General features: G+C 41.3%; 1 protein-coding gene across 2 annotated transcripts in view; it reads right to left on the reverse strand.

Moving 5' to 3' along the window:
- Positions 1-10102: 10102 nt before the first annotated feature.
- Positions 10103-24698, reverse strand: part of SHROOM2 (shroom family member 2) — a 182713-nt gene continuing 168117 nt past the window's right edge. For both annotated transcript variants that reach the window (XM_065422377.1, XM_065422369.1), the window contains 4 exons: positions 22583-23134; positions 20009-20186; positions 14735-15007; positions 10103-10369 (listed from right to left, as the gene is read on the reverse strand). In XM_065422377.1, coding sequence (XP_065278449.1) covers positions 10103-10369; positions 14735-15007; positions 20009-20186; positions 22583-23134 — 1270 coding nt within the window. The remainder of the gene's footprint in view (positions 10370-14734; positions 15008-20008; positions 20187-22582; positions 23135-24698) is intronic.

Here is a 24698-nt window from a genome sequence, read left to right on the forward strand (position 1 = left end):
ATTCCCCAGTCTCTTGGTTTGGGCAGTCTAACATCATGATCCTCTTCTCCCTCAGTGCTCTGACTCTTTGTGGCCTCTGATGGGCCTTCAGCCTCTCTCTTTTTCCACCTGGGCCCTCCTGGTGGCCCAGTGACCCGAACTTTAGGGCTTGGTGCTGCTAGTTTAACCCGGGGTGCCTCTTCCTTAACTGGTCGGGTCAGCTCCCTCGCTGTCCTTCGCCTCTCTACCAGGGCGACAACCTCGTTTCCCTAGTTTCCATCCCCTCCTTAATAATTTGTGCATTTACATGATAACAGCGGCAGTGTGACTATACAAAGCATAATAACATGCTAATGAGATGCTGTGGCCAATTTTCATATCCCAGTTGCTTGGCCACATTACATTACCCCTTAAGACAGAAACGGCTCAGCCTATGCAATGGGTTACATTATCACACGCATCACAGGCTAAGCTCCACAGAAGTCTAGCTGAAATAGAATGCCATTGTGCTGCAGTAGCAGTTGACAGATATATCAGAATCTCACTTTTATACATGTTTTCATCTTTAAAATGTTGCAGTGGTTTTTTGCCAGTGGTAAGCAGCCAAAGAGGACCGAAACAGATACCTTGTCTAAGTGTGCCATTGACGGAAGCTACAGCTGCGTGGCCAAAAATTCCAGATAACTCAATCAAGGATAACTCCTGAGTGATGACACATCCTGGCAGCAGTAATGAGGGAAGGGGATCAGAGGAGCGCTCTTAGAGAGTGTCTCAAAGTTTTCTGAGTGTGATCAGCTCACCTACTCCAAGGCTCATAGAAGCCCTCCTATTCCAGAGTGTGGCAGGCCAGAGACAATGGGTTTGCTACTACATAGGAATGACCACTGTCACAGTTCAGGGCAACTGCACCTGTATTCCCACCTCGTAGTCTACCAAGAGCACCCACTGCAGGCTTCCGGCTCCTAAACTATCACCTTTCTTCCATAGAAACAACTTCTTTCTTCCTCCTGACTGGAATTTTTCAGCCTGCACAGTTCCCTGCCTATACTGTGATATCCCCAGCAAGCCAGACTGTGCTTTGCTTTCTCTCCAGAGACTATGAACAGTATAATAACCCGTAGTTATAAATTATCATACAGCTCTTTATAATTGAGCATATTGATTCTTAAACTGTAAGAATCAATATGCAAGCATTACAGAGAAAAACAATACCCCTCCCCCGCACGTGCATGCTAAAAAGCTTACCAGAAGTCTCCCCAACTCCTACCGCGGGGTCTCATATATGTCAGTCCTTCAAAACTCCCCAACTGGTTTTCCTGATGGTTACAAGTTCATAACTGTCTCAGAAACAGAACAACCATGAATACTTTAGCCTTTCCTTTATATAATTTTGGCCTTTGATCTTGTTCTCATATAACAGGCGATTAGCAGACAATGGCTTATGCCTCAGGCCATCGTTTCAAAAGGCTGGGTATTTACATAACTGGAGGTGGGGAATTTGCGTTCACATCCCCCTAGATATTCCCCAGGAAAATCACTTCACACACTGTGACAGACCCAGACCAGTGGGGTACAGGAGTCTGGTAGAGGGCAAATATACTGGTCACTGGATGAGTAGTTTTCTGTTCCCTGAGTGACCAGAGCAGGGGCTGCACTAGAGGAATCAGGAACCTGCTAGAACCAGTTAAGGCAGGCAGGCTAATTAGGACACCTAATTTAGAAAGGCCATCAAGGCTGACTCAGTGGTTGGATGGTAACACTGTAGATCCTGGGAAGGTGAGATTCGTTCTTTGTTACTGTACAGCGGTACTTGCTGGATGGCTAAGCATGGCATTAACGGAACATCTGAAGGAGAGTCAGCGTTGCAAAAGGTATTTTTACAGCAACAGGTGGAAGAAACATAATTAAACATAGCAGCTAGGCTAAGGCTTTCTTGGAAACAAAATTGCACACAAATCCTGGATTACAGTTGTGTAGGTTGAGAGAGTTAGAGTTGGGGGAACACCTCTCCTCAAGTTCCAACATCTGTTTCAAACTGTGTAAGGCTGTTTTGGGAAAGCTAGTCTTGTCCTGAATTCCAAGACTTGAATCAAACTTGTGTCTTCATAAAGATGTGCCAGCTGTTATTTTCCCATATGCTTGTCTTACCTGTTGCTCTACACAAGTCACTTTGACTTTCCTTCTAGCACTCCTTTTATGACAGGAGCAGGAGGTAAAATTAGAAAACTGTTGGCAATGGTAAATATTTACCAAAGAGGTCACACAATTGCACCTTGTTATGTGACTGTGAAATGAGTCATAATGGCCTCAGAAACGTGAATTGTGAATTTCCTGGCTGCTGTGGACTGAAATGCCAACCTAAATGGTACACAGATGTATTTTGCATAATAGATTCAGAGCAAAAAGAGATTCATAGAATAAGCCCAGAAGAGACCATTATATTCAGGAACTCAAACTAGATATCACAGACCATTTCACCCACTTATTGAGCCCAATAACCTGTTTGTGTGTTTGGCTAAGCAAACCTTCCAGAAAGACCTCCAGTCTTGAAGGCACCAAGAGATGGAGAATCCATCACTTCCCTTGGCAGTTTGTTCCAATGGTTAATCACCCTCACTATTAAAAATGTGTTCCTAATTTCAAATGTGAATGTCTGGCTTCAAGCTTCCAGCCACTTTCTCTTGTTATACCTCTTCTCTGCTAAACAGCCCTTTAGTAACCAGCATTTTATCCCCATGAAGGTACTTATACTCTGTAATGAAGTCACCTCTCATTTTTAATACGCTAAACAGACTGAGCTTATTAAGTCTTTCACTGTAGGGCATTTTCTCCAGCCCGCAAATCATTTTTGTGGCTCTTTTATGCACCCTCTCCAATTTTCAACATCCTTTTAAAACTATGGACACCAGAACTGGATGCAGTATTCCAGTATCGGTCTCACCAATGCTGCACACAGAGAGAAAATCACCTCCCTACTCATTGCTCCGTTTACATCCAATGACTGCATTAGCCCTTTTTGCTACAACATTTCCCTGGGATCTCATGCTGAGTTTCTTATACCCTCGAACCCCTAAATCCTTTTCAAAGTAACTGCTTTTCCAGAATACACTCCCCCATTCTGTAGGTATAGCCGTCATTCTTTGTTCCTAGATGTATAAGTTTGCATTTGGCTCTATTAAAGCACTTTATTTAAAGGGGCACAGCTTACTAAGCGATCCAAATCACTTTATGACTACCTTACCCATATCTCTCAAAGGATAACAATACACCCACACCTGTTTTGGTTATCAACACACCTTTACATGTATGCTCAAACTACACATAGCTTCTGAATGCCACTGTATTTGCAACTCCAGCTTTGCAAAGTTATGAAAATATACCATCCCATAAAGAAAAATCTACTCACCTTTTTATCCTGTCAACAATTATAATGAGAAAATTGGTTGCATTTTATTTCCCTCTATCTTCCCCCCCCCCCAAAAAAAAAAACAACAACCCATCCCAGGAAAGTAGTTGAGCAGAATTTTGCAAGGCTGCCATGAAGTATCATGATTTTCCAAAGGAAAAGTTAAATATGAGGTACTGTAGTTTCTTCATGTATTGTGCACATATGGAGATGGGCAGATAGAGCTGAGAAGCACAAGGGAGACGTCAAATTATTTTCTCTCCAGTAGGTCTATAAAGCATCTCCTTCATGGAGTCTTGAGGATCCTTTCTCAGTTTTCCCCACTCCTGAGGTCCCATATCACTGCTCTACTGGCTGAAGAAGACCAAGGACTATGAATTTGACCTTTGGTGCTTGCATGGCACCATTTAGCCCCTCTCAGCATATTTGATTTTCCTTTGTATCCAGGGTTCCTGTCACAGTAGCTTTGGGAGTGGTTATGAACCACCTTCTTTGAATTGTGTCTGTACACCCAAACTAAATAAAACTATCGCCCATGGCTTTTTCCTGTAATCTACAGCAGTTTGTTCCAACCGCACTACTGTAATGCTAAGTGTTACAACAACAAGAAAAAAGCCATGCTAAACCTAATACATAAACTAGAAAGGAAGGCTTTAAAGTGAAGGCAGCTATAGAGCGCAAAGCAATGTCTTGTGTAATGCAGTTTTTGTTGATTTCCATCAGTTGTTGGCTCTTAACTCCTTCTGTGCAGGAAAGTTATAATATATTTGTAAAGCTCTCTCAGCGTACATAAGGTCCTTTGTCCTGCAATACTCCCGGAGATACGAGGCTATCACAGAAGTGCTGGTGTCTAGTAATATATAGGCTACCTGTTTTTACGGCTAATTTGCTGTGAACAGCTTGTGGCCCACTAAGACAAAACTCCTTCAGTGTACATGAGTGAGACAGCATCTCCATGAAAATATACGAACATATATTTTAATAGAACCACAGGAGCCTTCCTGAATCTGGCTCGTATCAGAGCACCTTAGTTCAGGCCTCATGACGGCAGATAATATTACTCATGTGCCTCTTTTGGTGTGCTGTATAAACATGAGGATGCAGATCAACTTCCTTTGAGTTTAGAGTTTGACCTTTCCAAGGATGAATGTGCAAAACTTCCACCAGTTTCGTAAATGCGTTAACTTAATCAATCATTCCCCACAGCAATCTTGCAACTAGTGAACATAAACATAAGACAGTTATAGTAGGTAACCTGGTTGAGGCCTAAAGGTACGACTGAACTACAGGTGTTTAATAAAATAGGAAGATAATATCTCTTACATATTTAGTGAACAGAAGGAATTCCCCAAACTCTTGATCCCCATTGGTTCTCAGTTCCAGTCTCCCTCCGCTAAGGTCAGACTAGATGATCCACTTAATGATCCCTTTCAACCTTAAAATCCATGACTCCAAGTGCCAGTCTTCTTCCTCTACAACTCCCAGTCCCACTTTCCTTTCCCTCCACAACATCCAGACCTTGTCATGTGTTTCCCGCACAGGTTCCTTGTCTCAATTAACTCCTTGTCCCTCTCGGTCCAGTTCTTGTCTCTTCATTCAAATCAGGCAGCTTCCTCCTCCAGGCCGCCTGGGTGAGAGCAGGTGGAGCATTGAAAGCACTGGAGAGACAGCATCCCTGCTCTCAGTTCTGGTGCCCAGCACTGGCAGCAGCTCAGCACTGCAATTGCAGGGAAAGTCCCAGGCTGGAACACGTCCAGTGAAGACAGAATAGTTGGAGATTTTAGCTGTGAAGCTCTAGTCAGCCTCTGCTGAGGATGTAAGAACTGAGATTTTTCTAAGCCTTACAATTCAGCCAAATTTGGGCAGATTTTTACAAGATTTGGCAAAAAGGCTGACCAAAAGCCCCCCCACCCCGCCCATTTTAAGTCCCTGCTCCAAAGCATGGGGGTTCTAGAACTTCTCAAGGAAAGGTCTCAAGAGTGTTTTTAACATGGACAAAAAGTATTTTTCATAGCCTTGAAAGAGCAGAACTGTTTAGGCTGAAAATTTCCAAAATAAAAAATCATCCGGAGTCAAAAATCTGGCATGGAAAATTTCAGTCAAATGGTTAAAGTTTGAAAAAAAGTCATAAGCAACTGAAAACAGGGTCTTATAGTGGAAAGAGTTAGGCAACCTCAATAACAGGTGATGTTACCAACTCGGCCTATAATTAATTAAACTAAGGTCTGGAAAAATACAGGTCTGTTTCATCTTACACTGGGGTTACGTTCCGCAGTCCGCGCCTAAAGCGAGAATCGCGTATAGTCAAAATTACATTGAGAGTAATGGCGGGCGGAATCGCCCGCACTACAGAAACAGTATTTAAATTGCTAATTTTCTCTTTTTTGTTTTTGTTTTTGCCGACCGCATAAAGCTGAAATGGCGCATGTTAAATGCGCCTAAGATGCGACAGACCTGTAGTAGTTATGTGGTACTTGCATTAAATTGGACTCATTGCTTCACACTATTTTTTCACACTTATATTATAATTAAGCTCATGTCCTTCAACTAGGATATATTTTATTGTTAGAAATTTTGTCAAGCCTTAGTGGGGATAGCCTAACATAAAAACAGTAGAGAGGGCAAATAGGTCTCTGTACCCACAGGGCATTTTAAACCTATTTCATGTTTCATGGAGCATTGTGCTTGGTTAAATAATAGATTGTGACCTAGAAAGATGAATAGGAATGGCTAAGTCGACCACGATGCCAATTCTATCATCAGCATAGTACAATACTTTCAGCTACGTTATTATTCTTACCATAATAGTGCTCACAGTGTGATAGGCGCTGTCCAACAATATGAAGTGGGACACAATTTATGCCCTAAAGAGCTCACAGTCTGAGACTCTCTCAGTTACTTCAGTTCCAAGCACTTCTTCAGTGATAAATAGGACCCCTGTGAAATCTGGTCTTTTGTGTGCTTTTACCCTATGCTATACAGATTTCACAGGGGAGACCAGTGTTCGGTATTTGGTAGGGCCCTACTAATAAATGACTGAGCTCTGCAAAACCACAGGCAGTAGTTTACTGAACCAGATTATGAGGCCCTGCCAGCTATGAATTGCCAGTCATGCCACATTGGTAATGAGAAGCACAGAAGCAGGTATAAAACTGGAAACAATGACAGAAGTATGTAAGAAATAGTCAATAGCTACTGATTAGTCAGAAGGGGACACAGTGATACCAGGAAGTTTCTCTGAACTCTGGTGTGCTCAGCTACCTAAAACAGAAAGTCAACGCTAGAACAAGATCCTAGGCAATTTCAGTGGGCAGCAGAAGTTTCAAAGAGAGCACATTTCTGCAGGGACAACTCTTCTGTAGCTGCCAGCCTGAGCCTTACAAAAAGGAGAAAAAAAGAGCAGGAGATCAACACTAAGAGAAAAAAGAAGGATGTACAGTAAGACAGCAGTGTTCAGTAGGGGAAAAAGCTCCCAACAAAAAAACCAACTTCCCTCTACTTAATTTCAATATCCTGCATAAATTTTCCCATTGAGGATTACAAGGGCAATCAGAGCTCACGAAAGGGCTACCAATACCTGCTTTTTGTAGTCAACTACAAATCAAGTTAATTTATTTATTAATTTAACCTCTTTGACATTTGTATATGATACAGTATTTTAAAGGTGAACCAATTCAACTCAGTTGCCCATGTTGATTAAATAGAAAAATCTTGTATCTTCCTCTCTGTACTTCCTTCAGAATGTTTATTATTAGTAGTATAGTGTAGAAGAAAGAGGAAAGTGGAAACCGAAAAAAAGCATATGCAAGAAGGATCAGTCAGACAAGGGATGAAAACCATTCAGCCCCACTTCTTCCTAACATTTCCTATTGATCTCTATCTTTACACGGAATGCCACAACTATGTACTCCTTCTGTTCTAGATGTGGGACTCGAGACTGATCAATTAATCTAAATTTAAAATAGTTTAACAAAAAAATGGATTCTGATTTTAGACCAGCAGGTAATTAGTCTGCTACCCTATGTGCTTTATCTTATATGAGAGAGAGAAAAGTGGACATGAGTATCCAATGAAAGAGTAGGCGTCTTGATATTTTGACCGCATAAAATTAATGATAACTCAGTACACTGAAATATACAGTTTATTTCCTCAAAGTGAAGCAGTACGATTTGTCAGTAGGTAAATGTTAAGTGTCAAGCAAGAAAACTGTACACATTTTCACTCTGGGTTGCAAAATCCAAACAACTGGAAAAACCTGACAGAAATCTTTCACTATACAAAGAGATCTAAAATTGAGAGATGACATAAGGTGAAGTAGCAGCCATCACCTAATGATGCCAAAGGCAAAATATTAGCACCAGAATTTTTTTAAAGCAACAATATATCTATTTACAGATTTACATATAACATTGGGAGACAGCCATCTTCTGGTCCCAACTAACAGAGCTTTTGAGCACAATTTAAAAAGAAGAAGGTGGGACATGGTGAATATATATACTGCTTTGTGAAAACGACAATATATATAGCACTTTCAGTATTGCTATCTTTTTAAGAAAGATCTAAATCAAAGTACTGTACACACATAATGAAATTATATTATTATTCACAGTCACATTTCACATACACATCAGAGTAACCACAATATGTAAAAAATTTTAAAAAGTCACAGGTAAAACAATGCACACTACTTGACTAAAGCTAAACATAATTTATTTGGGAATTATTTAGCTTAGGGTTTCTTATGGTAAAAGAATGGGTCCAAAGAGAAAACTCACTGGTCCTAGTATCAATTAACATAGCAGCAAATATTTGTGGGATTTCATTAGAAGTCTAAGTTTTGTAAACTGTAAGAAGAAATTAAGGCCAGATCATCAGGTAGTCTAAATCAGTAGCTCCATTTGACTTTGATGGAGTTGATTTATACCAATTGACGATCTGGCCCAGGATACATGAATTAAGAGCGTATAATAGGCAAAATGATCCTTTTTACATTTATAGCTGTCTGCGAAGGGCTTGGTTTTAGAGAAGTTTTTGTGCCAAGTCCCTGCAATGCAAGCAGTTCACTGATCAGGAAAAAGTGACCAAGAGAAGCACTGAAAAAGGAGGATTTTGATAATAGACAAAGAACCTTTTGTCAATATTAAAATTGCAGGACTAGTGTAAAGAGTTGATTTTCTCTCATTCTGTTCAAAGAGTTTGCTACAGACTGGTATCCACGTCAGCCTTAAAAGTAGCTCCTTGTTGCAGAATCTGTTTGTTATCGAAACACAAAGATAAAGGGGTTTCTTTATATAATTTATATAATTTAAATACATGAAGCTAAGATTTCCCTTTGCCCTTAAAAGCTATATCTTAACGTAGAGATAATACATGTATACACAGAGCAATTCTGTAGTATTTGTAGGCGATCAAATCAGTTAATCCCATCATTGTGTTAAGAGATGGGTTAGCATGATGCAAATTATCAGAGTTGTACTGGATGGCAGTGTTACTATATCACCTCCAGTAGTCTTGGACTGACAAAATAGTGTCCTATCATTAAAGTGTATATGTCAACATGTGAAGTGAAAAAAATACAGATGTTCACAGTTACAAACCAGAGTTACTCTGAATACTGCATTGAACTCACGTGGCCTAGGAGTACTTACGTGGCCTAGGTGTTTATATTGCATTTGGTGGTGAGGGAAGGAAGAAAGAAATAGCATTACATGGGTCATCTTAAATATAATTTAACCATTTATATAAAAAAGGTGAACCGTTGAACAAACAGAAGGAAAATAAAAGCAGTTTGATTTGTCCTGTTAACTTAGTGACTCTTTCCTACAAGGTAGCTGTGCTGGGGGGAAACCCAAAGCAGCAAATAGATTTTCCAAATAGTTTAGTTGATAAATGAATTGACCCAAACTGGCAAGGCATTCTCAGTCCCATTTTTGAAATCAAATAACTTGGTAAGAAAAATGTTACAATATAAATGGGCCCACAACTGTTTCTATGCCATGCCAACCCCCCCGCCAAAAAAACAAACACCACGATGTTTCTCTAAACCATGTGTTCTTAACTTCAGTAACATAGATCTTAAATAATTTTCAGGTTGGTTTAGCCAGTAGCCAGCTGAGATTGGTTTTGAAATTATTTTCTGAAAGGAGAAAGTGAGAACTTTTCTTATGAGATACGTTACAAAGCAAAAAAGTGTCTGATGAACCAGGATCAAAGTGAGAGCAACCTGAATATAATATTAGACACATGACACACACTTCTCCTACTTGATGTGACTGTAAAAAAAAAAGAGCCCTAAAATTAGAGCTTTTTTATTCATTTGCTTTTGGGCTTCCCAGCAGTTTGTACAGCATCTGAAGACAATAAAGACTATCACATAACTTATTTTGAAAATCGTTATTGTTTGCATGCACTATTGCAACAGACTTCACAATATACTGAATTCAAAGCTTAGAATCTAGCCTCTGCCTCCTGCAGAACTTTCTATAGGATAGGTTGAGAGACAAAGAACAGCTATAGAGTTGGGGATTAAAAAGAGGGTTTAAAAAATTAAATACATCATCCAAACAACAAGAAAGATCATTATTGCTAGAGTAGCTATTTTTCTCCTGTCTAACTCTGCCTACTAGACACAGATACAAGTCAGGGTTTTCACTTGCATACTTGGAAACTGTGCCCAACCACCACCAGTTTTCAAGTCTTTGGTCAGGCCTTGACCTCTTATTTGAGCCTTTCAGGTTGGAGGCTGTCGGTCAGACACTTGAGTTGCTCCTCCCCCAGCTTGATCTTGTCCTCTAGCTCTCTCTGCTCAATGATAAGGGCTGACTTCATCTTTACAAAGTGCTCATAATCTGCTAGGCTCTCTTCGCTTAGATAGTTAGCCAAAATGTCAAAGACAATACGCTCCCGTCGGTCCAGGTTTTCCTTCAGTTCTTTCGCATCTTCATGCTGTTGAGTCAGCAGCTTCTGCTTCTCTACCAATGTCCGCTTAAGAGAAAGAGAACCATATTACAGATACCAGTTCAAGACAAACAGTTTTCTGGTCAACACTGAAGTCAATTTTACCTGCAGGGACAAGGATGAAGAGGTGTGTGTATGGCGGACTGGGACTAAGGGCTTGTCTATGCAAACAATTAGTTTGTGGCAAGCTAGGAAGCGCACGTACACCACAGTAGCCTGCCGTGGACTAACTGTCTGTGTGGCTCCTGCTGACATGCACTAACAATTTGTTAATGTGCTTTGATCTAGTCCCATTTCAAAAATGACTAGATCAAAGTGAATTAACAACCTGTTATGATGAGTCAGCAGGGTCCACACAGACAGTTAGTCCATGGCAGGCTAGTTGGGGGTACATTCACACCCACATTTCCTGTGAACTCAATGTTTTTGTAGATAAGCCATAAAACTGCTGCTTAAAGGTGAACTTCATCTCCCAACTGCCACTGAGTTCTGATAAAATAAGTTAATAGAAGGGAATTAAACCGGCAGAGACAGTAAAGCACTTAGGAATACATTTTATAAACACTGGTAAGTAAGGTCCTTATCAACTACTTTAGTGCTTAATGGTTTACAGGAAGAATTATAACAAATACAGCTGCCAGTGGGAAGCACTAGCATGAAGTAACATGGATGCCATTCTGATTTCCAGAAATGATTTGCAAGATCTACTTGCAAGTGTAACCAGCAATGAATGAAACCCAGATTAGGTCCCTGAAATGACTGCCAAAGCATCAAACTGTGAAAACAAACTGCTTGGGGTTGAGAAGAGTTGAAAGAGAGCTTTTCATTTTGTTTAGGGCCCTACTAAATTTGCAGCCGTGAAAACACGTCACAGACCATGAAATCTGATCTCCCCCATGAAATCTGGCTATTGTAGGGGAGACCGGATTTCAAGAGTTGGGTGGGTGGAGAGCGGCGGCTGCTGGCTGGGAGCCCAGCTCCGAAGGCAGCAGCACCACCGCAGAAGTGAGGTGGCATGGTATGGGGGATCATCACTTTTGGGGAGGAAAAGGGCTGGCCTTATGGGTGGGCAAGGGGGTGACCCCCTGGGGTGACGGGGTCACCACCCTGCCACACACACACACACACACACACACACAGCCAGCCCAAGGCCTCTTTAACTTCTAAGCGCTGAGCTCCAGCTGCTAGTCCTGGAGGGGCTAAGGAGGGCCAGAACTTGTTCCTCTGCATGGGCTGCTCCTGAGGCTGGGTTAGACCCATCTCTGGGAACCTCCCCTAACTGCAGGAAGCTCCGCGGCTGCTGGCTGGGAGTCCAGCTCTGAAGGCATCGCAGTCTCCAGCAGCAGCGCAGACATCAGGGTGGCATAACATGGGTATGGTATTGCCACCCTTATTTCTGCTCTGCTGGTGGCAGTGGCGCTGTCTTCAGAGCTGTGTGCCCGGCCAGCATCTGCCCTCCAACTGCCCAGCTCTGAAGGCAGCAGTACAGAAGTAAGGGTGGCAATACCGCAACCCCCCATAATAGCCCCATCCCCACGACCCTATTTTGGGTTGGGATCCCCATGATTACAATACCATGAAATTTCAAATTTAAATATCTGAAACTGTGAAATTTACTATTTTTAAAAGCCTATGACTGTGAAATTGACCAGGATGGACCATGAATTTGCTGCATACTAACCCAATATGAACCTGATAGGGTTTTCTACCTTACTGTAATGTGCACTTTTCTAATCAGAAGTAAAGGCATATGATCATGGGGAATGGGTGCGGGTGAAAGTAGGGGCAGAGAAGCAAAAACAAAAGCACAGCCCCTCCAAAAGATCAGTCTCTTCTCACTAGTCCATGTGTCTCTACTGCTGGTACCCTGATACATCACGCAACCAGCTCTGTGGAAATCTCGCCTGACTTTTTATTCTGAGACACACTGGTGCACTGAATCTAGACATAGCATCCGCTTCATTGTGATGAACTGCTATGCCCAAGCAAAGCTGCGTCTCTGTGGTGACCTGGAGCATCAGCAGGGGGACAAAACAACAGGCAGAAGAGAGCTATGTGCATGGAAGAAGAGACAAGGATGGAGATTCTGTTTACACACATGCATCTAGGCAAAAAATGTGTAATCATGTGTCATGTTTTCAGCTTCGTTCCCTAAGTAAATTCTTCTTTGAGTGTCTGCGCCATCAAGTGACAGTATCTGTCTGTACTTAGTATTAGAAAATGATTCACGTTACAAGAAGGCTAAAAACATACAACTACATGTTAATGTGCAGAATTCCCAGTAACACTAAAGGAAATTATACACATCAACAGGAGAATTTGCATACAGAAAAAAAATCCATGAAGATGGAATTAAAGTTCAGACTAATTTGATGCTGAGAGTAATTTGACAGTAAAAATTCTTATTAAATGTGCTAAGGATAGCATGCAACTAAAAGACATTTCAGAATTAAAGTTCAACTTCAAGAAACAAATGCTTTAAAATGCTGTTAAAATAGGCATGAAATCCTAACTCTGCTTCTGTGACACCGGCCTCATATCTGCTCCTCTTCTCCCCTCCTTGCACACCTAATTTCATAAGCTATTTTTGTAACAAGGTCTTTTTCACAAGGGCATGGAGGTGGGAGAAGATTATTTTCTTCTCCCACAAGGTACTAGTATGTGTGTGCACATGGGGAAGATGCACTCAATCCCCAGATTCTTCCTAGAACTCAGAAATGCTGTTTGGAGAGGTCCTAGCAATGGGACTCCATTTCCCATGGAAGAATGAGCGGTGAGGGAGGAGATAAGTGGAGTTGTCTTAGGCAGGAGCACTGTTAGCTTCCACTAGTGCCGCCACGGAAGCCAAGAGCAGGAACTTTTGGGGTGTGAAAAAGGGATGAAAATCTTACTGGTGTCAGTCCCTTTTGGTAGGATATGGAGGCAAGAAGATGTCACGAGCAGGTTATGAGCTCTGATTGTTGGTGGCTGTGGGGGTCACAAGCCAAAATTTGGTGACAGGCTATGCCTTTTCCTAGGGTTTTTTTTTTGGGGGGGGGGGAAGAGGGGCAGAAGAGATGGGGAATGGCACACCTCCCTAGAAACTGGTTTACAATTTGAAGACCCCTGCAAGGCAAAGGGCCAGTGACTTTTGTTTTTAAATGAAAGCCTAAGTATCTCCCAGCCATATCATGCCCTTTTAAAGTCCACCACTGCGCAATGGACCATTCATATAGTCTTAAATTGCTAGTGAACACCTTTGCAAACATGCCTTTCCTGCATCAAAAACCAATCCTCCGCTCTAGATCTTTTCAGGAAAGATTTTTTACGACATGATTAAAAACCCGTGTTTATTAGATCCAGGTCTTTAAAAAGTGTGTCCAAGTTGTGCAAAAGACTGCACTGGGGCCACAGGCCAGCAATGCAAAGTCTGACGAAGAGAGGTGCTTTTTTCAGCTTTTTAAAAAAATAATATAATAAACAGGAATCTAAAGTCAGACTTGCAAAGGAAGCAAGTCTGTTTTAACTATGGAGAGACTGTGGCTACCAGATAATACTATATATCAATAAGTTTCCATTTCTCTGCTGTTACAGAAAGATTAGTAATGAATACCTCGGTCCTTAAAATCCTTCCAAAAAACCTACTTCTGCTGAGATTCCTATAAATCACTACTGTCTGGCACTGACCAGGTAAATGGGAAGCCATGATTTCCATTTGTCTGTCAAACTTTTTTTTTTATTTTTATTTTTTAAAAAACACTGTGTTCCCATTTAGCCCCACCCCATTTCTCTACTTTTTGTCCACTACTGCATCCTGTCAGTTCTTTAAAGCAGGGACCATTGTCTTTGTTACATGTCTGTACAGTATCTAATGTAATGGGTCCCGATCACTGACTGGGGACCTTGGTGCTGCCATAATACAACTTAATAATAGTACACTGTCGACAGTGTGTATGGACTGGAACTCAAATACAGTCTGTTCATTTTTAAGCATCCCAAATTGCTGAGTCAGACAATTACTTTTAGTTTGTTCTCCCCCACTTATTTTTTCGTTTGTTAAAGAAACAGGAGGCTACTCTGCTCATCATCTTTCATCACGGCACTTGTCTTTTAGTGTTTTAGAGGGAAAGGCATGTCAGTGCTTTTAAACAACCTGCTCTTCTAAACCTGGGCACAAAGTGTCATGCATTCTTCAGGGCCAAGCCACTTGTAGTGAGTGTAGTCTGAGTGAAGGCAAGGCAAGGTTACGAGTATTAACGAGACCTAATGAAAGCAGCCTGATGTGAATCATCAGCACATCAGTTTTCTCCCCTCCACTCTCTTGCCCACCTGTTTTTCAAATAAAAAAAAGCCTACCGCGCTGGCTCCTTCAATACCAAAATAACACTATTGCCCTTTAGCAACCTGCCTTACCCGTTCTTCAGGAGAGGCATTTTCATCCAAGTTATTCAGGGCATTTTCCACCCGGGCCAGACGACCCGACAGTGACAGCAGCAGGTTGACCACTTTGTCCAGGTCCCCGATGAACATCCGGAACTTGTCAAACTCATTAGGTTTGCAGACCTCTTTCACAATAGCCTCCACCTCATCTCCTAGTGCATTGTTCGCTTGGATGTCTTCCAGGAGTGTTTCCCGAGCTTCGCGCAGCACCTGCAGCTTCCTACTGATGCTATCAATGAGTTTTTGCTGTGGACAACAAAAGGGGAGTAAGAATTTATTAGCGACACTTGACCCAGCAGAGATGGAAACAGAGGTTTCCCTCCATGCATTCTGTTCCAATAGCTCAGGGAAAAAAGTCACACATGGCTCTCTGCTGAAAAGTGTCAGTAGCAATGGTAAACTACCCCAAACTTCAGCATCAGACTCCCCTCCCCTCCCAGAATATATCCGTTTACAAAGCCCAAAACAAAACAGGACCCCTCTACCATAGATTCTTAGGCCTCAATCTTCCTCTCATTGAGGTCATCAGCAACACTCTCACTGACTGAGAAGAAGCTGGATCATGTCCTTAATTTGCTTTGTTACATGGCAAACCCCCAAAGAAACACCAGCCATTGATTCTGATTAGCAGTGGGCTGTGCGTTTATGACTGCAAGGGAAACTGTGATTATGGCATTGTTGTCCAACTAGAGAATTCAAGTCTACAGATAAAGTTTTTCGCATGCACATTAGCTTACATTTCATTGCTAAAAAAGGCTTTCAAGCTTCAGGAGAATTACTTCACATGGCAAGAAATCAAAAGTTACTCTATCTTGTTTTTTCTCCACCAGGGAAAGGGGAAGAAGAAAGGAATCTGTTCTCTGTCACTCACTGGGCTCCCGGGAGTCTCTCCATTTCCTCCCTAACCCTGTTATAGACACTCCTCTGTGATAGATTAAGGGCAAATCTGCAACTCTGCCCACCATGGAGCTCAGATGTCAGTCCATGGAGTAGAACACTTCACTTAAGACATATGGCCAGCTGGCCAGAGAGCAAGGAGGTGCAGGTGTTCACAGCTGATTCCTGGCCCCAATTCTTTTGTCCTCATCATCACACTACGCGTTACAAGAATTCTTCAATGTCTCACATGTTGATGGTGTCACTCATTTAAGCCCCAAAGTTATCTGCATCCCACAGAAATCTAGTCTCCCCTCACTTTTATGTAGAAAGCTGTTTACACAAGAAGCAATGAATCACAAAATTATTATTAAGGATTAAATACCAGCATCACTGCATGAATTTTTTTGTATCCCTGTCACACAATGCAACCCACATCTGGGGCTTGGCAGGTTGAGAGGTATGTACATTACAGACATATGATGTTTATCTAGACCTTGATAGTGTTCTGGATTCAAAATATCAGGACACAAACTTTTGATGGACTTAGGTCTACATTACCCTTAGCTTGAGTGCCCACCCTTTGGCAATTCACCACCATGGCAGAAGACAAGACGTCCTTTGGAGCTCACTACTGCTACCCCTTAGATCAGCTTCAAATTTTCAAAAGCCGATTACTGAGTAGCAAAAGTACTCTCTCCTCCTCAAAGACTATCCCCACAGCACTCTCAAGCATAACCATTCTTGGGGTGGAGGCTGATGGTGCTAAGCAAAATATGGGCATAAAAAGCTAGTCTTCCACATGCTAGGCTAATACTAACACATGGCCTACTATGCTGTTGGAATCTTTTACTTCCTGCCAGGCACGGCCCAGCTACCGGCATTGTGACCTAGCGCACAGAGTTGCAGCACTGCTCAAGTGTGGCCCAGCTGCCACTCTGTCATCATGTGAGGGGGGGCCAGGCCAAATGTGAGTGATGCTGCAATTCCATGTGCCAGGTAGCAACGCCTGGAGCGGGAAGCCGGGCACCAACTCTGCAGAACAGCGGCTGCAGAAGCCACTGCTGTGGGGTGAATTTTTCATTTTATGTAATTTTTTGTGTTTTTCCCCCTTTTATTTCATGCTATTTTGTATTTGTGAAAAACATGGGGCTCAAATAATTAGTACTTCTACAGCACCTTCCATCAAAAGGTCTCAGAGTACCCCAAAAACGCAGCCCCTAACATCCCTGTGAGGTAAGTATTATTTCCATTTGATAGAGAGGGAAACAGACTTCCCCCTAGCCATGCAGTGAGTCACTGCCAGAGCAGAACTAGAGCCCCAGTCTCCCGACTGTGTTCTCTGTTGTTACCATGCTGCCTTCCTAAAAAAATTCTTCCTTTGGGCAGGGGTCTTGTATGCCTGTAAAAGACAACAGCATGCCTCATCTTTCTGTAAATATTAATCATTTTTCACGTGTTAGCGTCAATTTCTAATGCAGGCTATATTGTCTAAGATGGTAATTACTTTGCAATACCACTTTACATGTTTGTTTTTCTTTTAAGTGTCTTTATTTCATGGCACACTTGTCAGGAACTCTGATTTTAACCAACCAATTGAATACGTACAATTAAACAGAAACCCATCCCTGTTTCCCAGGAATGTGTTACAGACCCTTACACCGTACATAGGAAGGTATAGCCATTTTCAGAGTTACACAGAGTAAGCATTGACAGTTTGTTTTGGGAACCACCTGTAACTCAGCCACCCTACTAACAGAGGCCAACTGTAGCTTAAAAACCTAACAAAGAGTACTTCTGAAATCAAACATATGGATTATCTGGGCTGGCTCTATCCTGTTTTGATTTAATATTCTCAGGCCAGGTTAATCTGTATTGGGGTTATCTGTTTGTCTGGGTGTCCAAAAGATTAAGGTAGTAAGCAGTTTTACAGATGCAGGCTCTACTGACTGATTAATCTGAACGATTTGATTTTTTGTTCCCTCCTAAATGCAAATGAAGTTTGATTTGGATTAACTGGGTCAGGCTGCTGTAGTCCTATTTCCTAGGATGCCATGCAATTTAATAATCCTACTATTTTATTACAAGATGCATGATTAAATATAGTCATACTCTGTGCTATATTGCCCTGCTAATATGGACCTGATTTTCCGCAATTCTTGTTACTTTAAATAATAGCAGAGAAACTGACTGGATCCTTGTTAATTTCACTCAGCAGCAGCTTAGCAAAGCCAAGCTATTAGCAGCAGCAGAGGCAATTGTACTCTCTCTCTGCAGGCTTAGGAAGTCAGCACTACACTGGGTTTACACTTGTGGGTTTGCACTCAGTTCTCTGCCTCATTTCACACTAGATTCATGTCTGAAAAGACTAGAAAACCTCCCACTTGCCATGGGTAGATTTTTCAAACCCAATATAACTTCAAGGTCCCTTTTATTACCTCCCTACATCTATTCAAATCCATTTATATTATTATGTTTGTGCTAATCATATTGTTCCTCAATAAATATATTGCTTTACATGACCACAACATTTCATTTATTAGGGAGACTGTCTCTAATTATTTGTAATAGATGTGCGCAATTTCTCTGCATAAAATTCCCACACCCATCCTGAGTGTTCATCATCATTTTATTATTTTAAATAAATAAGAGGACAGCAAGTATATTGCAAAACAGAGAATGGCAGGTGTAAACTGGTCCTGGAAAACCCACCGTGAATCCCAGATTGGACTAAAAGCATGATTTCCCATAATAGAACTGGTGAGTTTCAATGAATTAAGAAACAGGTTCAAAGCACACAGTGTCTTTTAGTAGACTGACAAATAAATGACAATATTCAAGCTTTCAGGCCCCAAAGGTCCTTTTTTCAGCAGCTGGCAGTTATGTGCAATTGGACCATGTTATAGATCTTGGCAGTTTTATAAGGACGGCTTGACCCATTTACTGTGATTTGCATACACTGCATGACGAGATCTCAGCTGAAAGCCTGCTGGATTGAGAGCTCACATTCCACTGCATGCAAAGGAGCAGATGGGTGAGTAAACAGGAATGTGTACATCACAGACATGAGAGAGGGAGGCTGTCTAGTAACACTAGACATGGACACACTTCTCAGGCTGTATAATCTGTGTTTAGTGGTGTGGGGGAAGTGATGAAGGGAAATATGTTTTTCATATAAACAGACACCACCACAAATAAAGAACATTTTGACTGAGAAGCTTGTGGATTGTCGTTTGTTGGTTGGGTCAAAGAAAACTGTTTCAATTTCGAACTTGTGCACTTTTTCCTCAATCAACATGACCAGAACATTTTTCTGTCTGAATCAATGAAAACAAAAAAACCCCCCAATGATTGGCATTACACGGACCAGATAAAAGGAAGCAAGAATCATGAATGCTCTTCTCTAGTCTAATAATTGCTTAAAACTGCAATGGAATCCTTAACATATCTGAACAGTTTTTAAAAACAATTTCCCTTTTATTCAATTAAAGGTCATTCCTACCAGTTTTGATTACTAACTGAATACTGGAGGTTGATCATGACAGTTTACGTTCACTAAAGAAGATATCCCGGAACTGAAGGCAGCTCCTTCCCTGGTATTGCTGTTTTAAGCAAATACAGTTAAAACTAGACCACTGTTAACACAGAAACAGATGGCTGAATAGCACAACAGATGGTTTCCCCCAGTTTCTCATGACAGGGAAGCAAAGTTAAACTCAATTTGTGCCAAATGAAGAGAATCTGGTGCTCTCAATCTAACTAAGCTGACACTGTACAACAACCACAAAATCACCACTTCACACAGATTCTCGGGACTGGAACACTATGCAGGTCAAGACTAAGGTGTCACAGGGATCTGTGTGTGTACGGGACTGTGGTTAATGGTGATGTGTGAACCGAGCACCCACCAAACTGCCTATTTAGCTGCAGTCAATGTTATCAGGCTCTTGAGTTCATGAGCAGTAAAAAAAAAATTGACAGAAGACAGATGGCCTAATTTTCAAAAGCCTGGAGAAGTCCAAGGGCCCACTGATTCCAGTGGGATTTGTGGGTGCTCAGCAAGTCTTTCTCAAAGCACAAGTCTCTTACACACAGATATTCTCAGGTGGAAAGGTTCTACAGAGAAGGACAAAAACATTCACACAAAGATTTTAAAAATATGTCGGTCTTTCTAAAGTTAAGTTCCTAGGTCCATAGCTAGACACAAAAATAAGCGACTTGATCTTTCAAAACTGCTGAGCACCCAGGAAATCCCACTGGCTTAAAACCAGGTCTCTTATTTAGATGCTTAACTGTGGATTTAGCAGCCTAATTTTTGACAACCAGGTTTGAAAATCCTATTAAATATTTCAAAGTGCAAAACTGTGTTACCTTCTTTTCTGACAAGTCATGATCAAGCTCATCTTCAGAATCCTCTTCGCTCTGCTGCTGCTGTTGCTCCTGCATGTCCTTCATTTTAATCAGCAATTCTGCTTTTGGTGCAGACGTGCTGTAGTAAGTGGAATTGGTTGTCAAGGAGATGGCAGAAGGCATGCCCTGCTCCTCTTTCCTGGTAAAAAGTCATAACTTTAATTAACTGCCTGACATCCTGAGCACTGAAAAGAGAGAACAATCTTTCAAACCCATCATTTTGCCAACTAAATGCACTGTTTAATGGAAAGATGATAACTATGGTAACAATGCAGGGTCAAATGTCTGAGGAAAAATTGCCACACCGTCAATCACAAAAGCTAGTTATCAATTTAGGCAATTAAAAGGAACTAGCAAAACCTCCAGCTGAAAGCATTTATTTTCAGTCTGTCTTTTAATTGCACTTTGTATCAGTGATTAAACCATCATTTACTATTCTTGATTACACAGGCATTGGTATGAAGGTAGTGGTTTTGTCTACATCTGTGCTCTCACTGGTTAGTGATTCCATAATCCTCAAAACACATCTTTTGGTGAAAATGCAGCAGATCACATTTCATTTTCTCTACTATGAACCTTAAAGATCCTATTACTTTATGCAACACTCTTTTGACTAGTTGAAAAGTGGCCTTTAGGGGATTTTAAGAGACTCAGGAAGTAGAGTAATAAAAACAGAAATATTAGCAATGATCAACAATACCAAAAATACAATAGCTGATGAAGCAGTACTGAATTTTCAAAATGCATGTAGTAAACATTTTTAAAATGAAAGAATTAGGACACTGTTAATGACCTGCTTAAAACACCCCTATCTCTTGACTGGCACATTGTTATGCAAGCATGACTATCTCCAGCGCCAAATTAATTCAATGGAAGTAGCAGGATTCACAAAAGGATCAGACATTTACATAAGTAACAAGAATATCCAGTATTATAATAGTAAAACAAAACCAAGACATTTAGAAGGGATATAAACTTCCATGCTTCTGGGCATAGAGTGGCCTCTAACTATTGGAGGTCAGGCAGAAACTTTCCCCGACGGCAGATTATCCCACAATTATTTATTACAGGCTTTTTTGCATCTTCCTCTGTAGTGCTTGGTGTTGGTCACTGTTGGAGGTAAAATATTGGATTAGATCAGTGATTCTCAACCTGCGGGCTGCTTGCGGCCCAATCAGGACACAGATCCGGCCCATGTGACATCTGCAGGGCCATACAGGTAGTATATATATTGTGTGAATGTGGCACACAACACAGAGAACTGCATATGTGGCCCACAATGGTAAATAGGTTGAGAACCACTGCTTTGATCCAGTATGGCAATGCCTGTGTTCCTGAGTGTGCATGATTGTTGACAGCTCTAGAAAATGACTGCTTCCCTAGATCCAGATACCAGCTATAACAAGGACAGTGACAATGCAAGCTTCTCCATAACCCCATCCAGTACTGAGGCTTCAACCTGGAGGGACTGCCTCTGAGATTAGGAATGTGTGTCTGCTGAGATTGCTCACAAGGATGCCAGTTAATATCAACTGTGATGAAAAATTTTCTGATGTCAGCATCTGTCCACTAACAAACAAGAAAACCTTGGTATTGAGAAGCCTTCATCATTAATGTGAGAGAAACCTAAACAAAGTTTGTCTCACACAGGCAGAAATTTTGATGTAACAGCCTTCAAGTTCCACTTTAATAAGCACTACAAAGACCTCAGAGCCATTACCTGTGAGAACAGTTAGAAATCGTTTTTAAAAGTTTCCACAGTGTATTGATTATAACCACCCTTCAGGCTACCACATTCAGGGCATTACACAATATAAGGCTTCTCATCAAACTTCAGGACAAAGTTATATCTGAAATTACACCAACACTCAGAGATCAAAGATCTGTATGATTCAACTGCTTTTTTGTTATATTTTACTATTCTGTTCTCATTCTCAACTAGGTAATAACTGGTTACTTTGATCCAGTTTATATTATCTATGTTCATTTTAAGTTTTCTTTGTAAGCCTTATTGATATTATAAATACTAAAACATTGCTCCTTTCCCTGTCTGGACCCTATCACACTGGATGGTTTTAGTGAAATTTCTAAAGCCTTTGAGAAATGTCTCATGATAGAATTCTAATTATTCCTTCCCAAACTCCCTTATGTGATTGTTTAGCTTTTCCCAGTTTGGTTGTGGTGTAATGTAATAAATATTTTACACCATAACTAACTCGTAAAGAGCTTAACATATATGTAAGCTCTTTACGAGCTTATAACACACATAACATATATGTATGTTAAGCTTTTTACGAGTTAGTTATGGTGTAAAATATTTATTTATATACATGTATGTTCTTTGTAATAGGACCCTAATTTTTGCTCCTTTGATTATTGGTCTGGTCAATAAATGACACTGCCAAAACCATCATTTTAATGGGAAAACCTAAAAATTAACAGTATGAAGAAGGATCCTTAAATGTTTAAGGGAAAAACACAATGTTGGACAGCAACAGGGGAAAGGTCACTGGATTATGGAAACACTTTACTCACTTTTCCTCTGCAATTTTTGGAGAAGGAACTTTTGGTAGGAGCTTTCTGCGTTGTTGAGCTTCTTCTAGGAGGTGTTCGTCTTTAGGGAAGATTCCCACCATCAGATCCATCGTAGTTTTTATTTTCACAGTAGGATCCAAAATATCTGCTAGAGATTTATCTTTTCCGACAATCTCTCTGGCTAGTTCCTCAGACTTCCAGTCTTCAAAGGTCTTCTCTTTGGCCTTCACATAGCTGATTACAGGGATGGAGGCATCGTTGTCCTTCAAGTTGTTCCCAAGTGCTTCGGCTGATTGCAAGTCAGGAAGTCTGGTTTTGCTCTCAGGCTCTGGTTCTACACCCCGCCTTGTGTAAGCACAGAAACGCGAGTAGGATTGCTCAGAAGTACTGAGTGTTTTAATCTGGTCCTTCTCCAAACCACTAGGTAAGGCAGGAGGCTCCATGGTGCTCACAAGGTTCTGGCGACTTTCCTTCTCTGCATTGCTCTCAGAATGAACTATCTTGATGGGAACCATTTTTACTGTAGTGTTGTTATCGATCACTCTTTCAATTCTGGAAAAAAAGAAAGGGAAATTAACTGTTATAAACTCAAGATCTTTTTATTCTGATTCTTATCCACAAAAAGGGAAAAGGTGTCAGTCTGTATGCTAACAAAGATCAATTTATTAATACAAGGAAATCTCTTCTCATATCACATCTCAAAGCCTCAACTTAGAGATCTGCCGATTCTCATACATTTTAAAAGTAAGCCATTATTTCACTTATACAGATCTCCAGCATTAGCCTCACACTACACAAAACATGACTTTTCTACAGGCTACAGGACTGACAAAGTACGATACTTACAACTGTCTTGAAACAGTTCAAAACATGAGTATGAAAAATGCAGGTTTTTAAAAAAAAACAAAACAAAACCTTGCATGTAAAATATGAGAGTCTCATAATCAGAACCTAGTTTATCTTTGCATAAATAGAAAAAAAGAAAAAATATTTAAGAGAGAGGGAAAGAAGAAGAAAAAACAGCTACTCATAAAAGAATAATTATATTTAAAGCTTTAGTTTTTGTCATGGATATTTTTAGTAAAAGTCACGGACAGGTCACGGGCAATAATGAAAAATTCACGGAAGCCTGTGACCAGTCCTTGACAGGTGGATGGGAGCAGTGGGGATGGGCCGCCTGCCGAGGCCGGGAGCCGCGGGAATTCCCCCATGCCCACAGAGGTGGGGAGCGGCAGGGGTCCCCCCTGCTGCCTGCGGTGGATGGGAGTGGCAGGGATCCCCATTGCTGCCTGTGGCCGGGCAGCAGCAGGAAGCAGCAGGGCTCCCCCCCTCTGCTGTCTGAAATCACGGAGGTCTTTGGAAGTCATGGATTCCGTTACTTCCATGACTAAATTGAAGCCTTAATTATATTCAATTCTGCATTGTTTTGTCAGTGACAGCCTATTGCAGGGATCCTCTAATACATACTGCTGAGCTATCTTGTGCTTAAGACAAGATATTCAATCAAGAACATGTCTTTTTTTAATGGTAATTTAGATTTTAAATTAGAAAATAACATGTTAGATCAACAGTAGCTGTTTATACTACTGGAGTGTGTGCGCTGTATGTACACTATAAAACCAAAACACAGATGGGGTGGTTTCAAGTTTGAAGAAAGTTTAAAATTATTGCTTTAATGTTGTGGGTTTAGAAAGTTTAGCCCCAGCAAAGGAACATTGCTAAAATATCTGATTTCTGCTGGCTGGCTTTCTTTTAGATTAGTGACTAAGGCTAGGTCTACACTACAGCGGGGGTCCGACCTAAGATACGCAACTTCAGCTACGTGAATACCGTAGCTGAAGTTGCGTATTTTAGGTCGGCTTACCTAGCGGTGAGGACGCGGGAAAGTCGACCGCTGCCGCGCTGCCGCCGACTCCGCTGCCGCCTCCTGCCGAGGTGGATTTCCGGAGTCGACGGCAGAGCGATCAGGGATCGATTTTACCGCGTCTTCACTAGACGCGGTAAGCCGATCCCCGATAAACCGATTGCTACCCGCCGGATCGGCGGGTAGTGAAGACAAAGCCTGAGAGACATACACATATAGCTCCTTGGCTATATGTCTGGCTGTGTCCCAGAA

Source organism: Emys orbicularis, chromosome 1, assembly GCF_028017835.1.
Source record: "Emys orbicularis isolate rEmyOrb1 chromosome 1, rEmyOrb1.hap1, whole genome shotgun sequence".
Taxonomy (NCBI): domain Eukaryota; kingdom Metazoa; phylum Chordata; order Testudines; family Emydidae; genus Emys; species Emys orbicularis.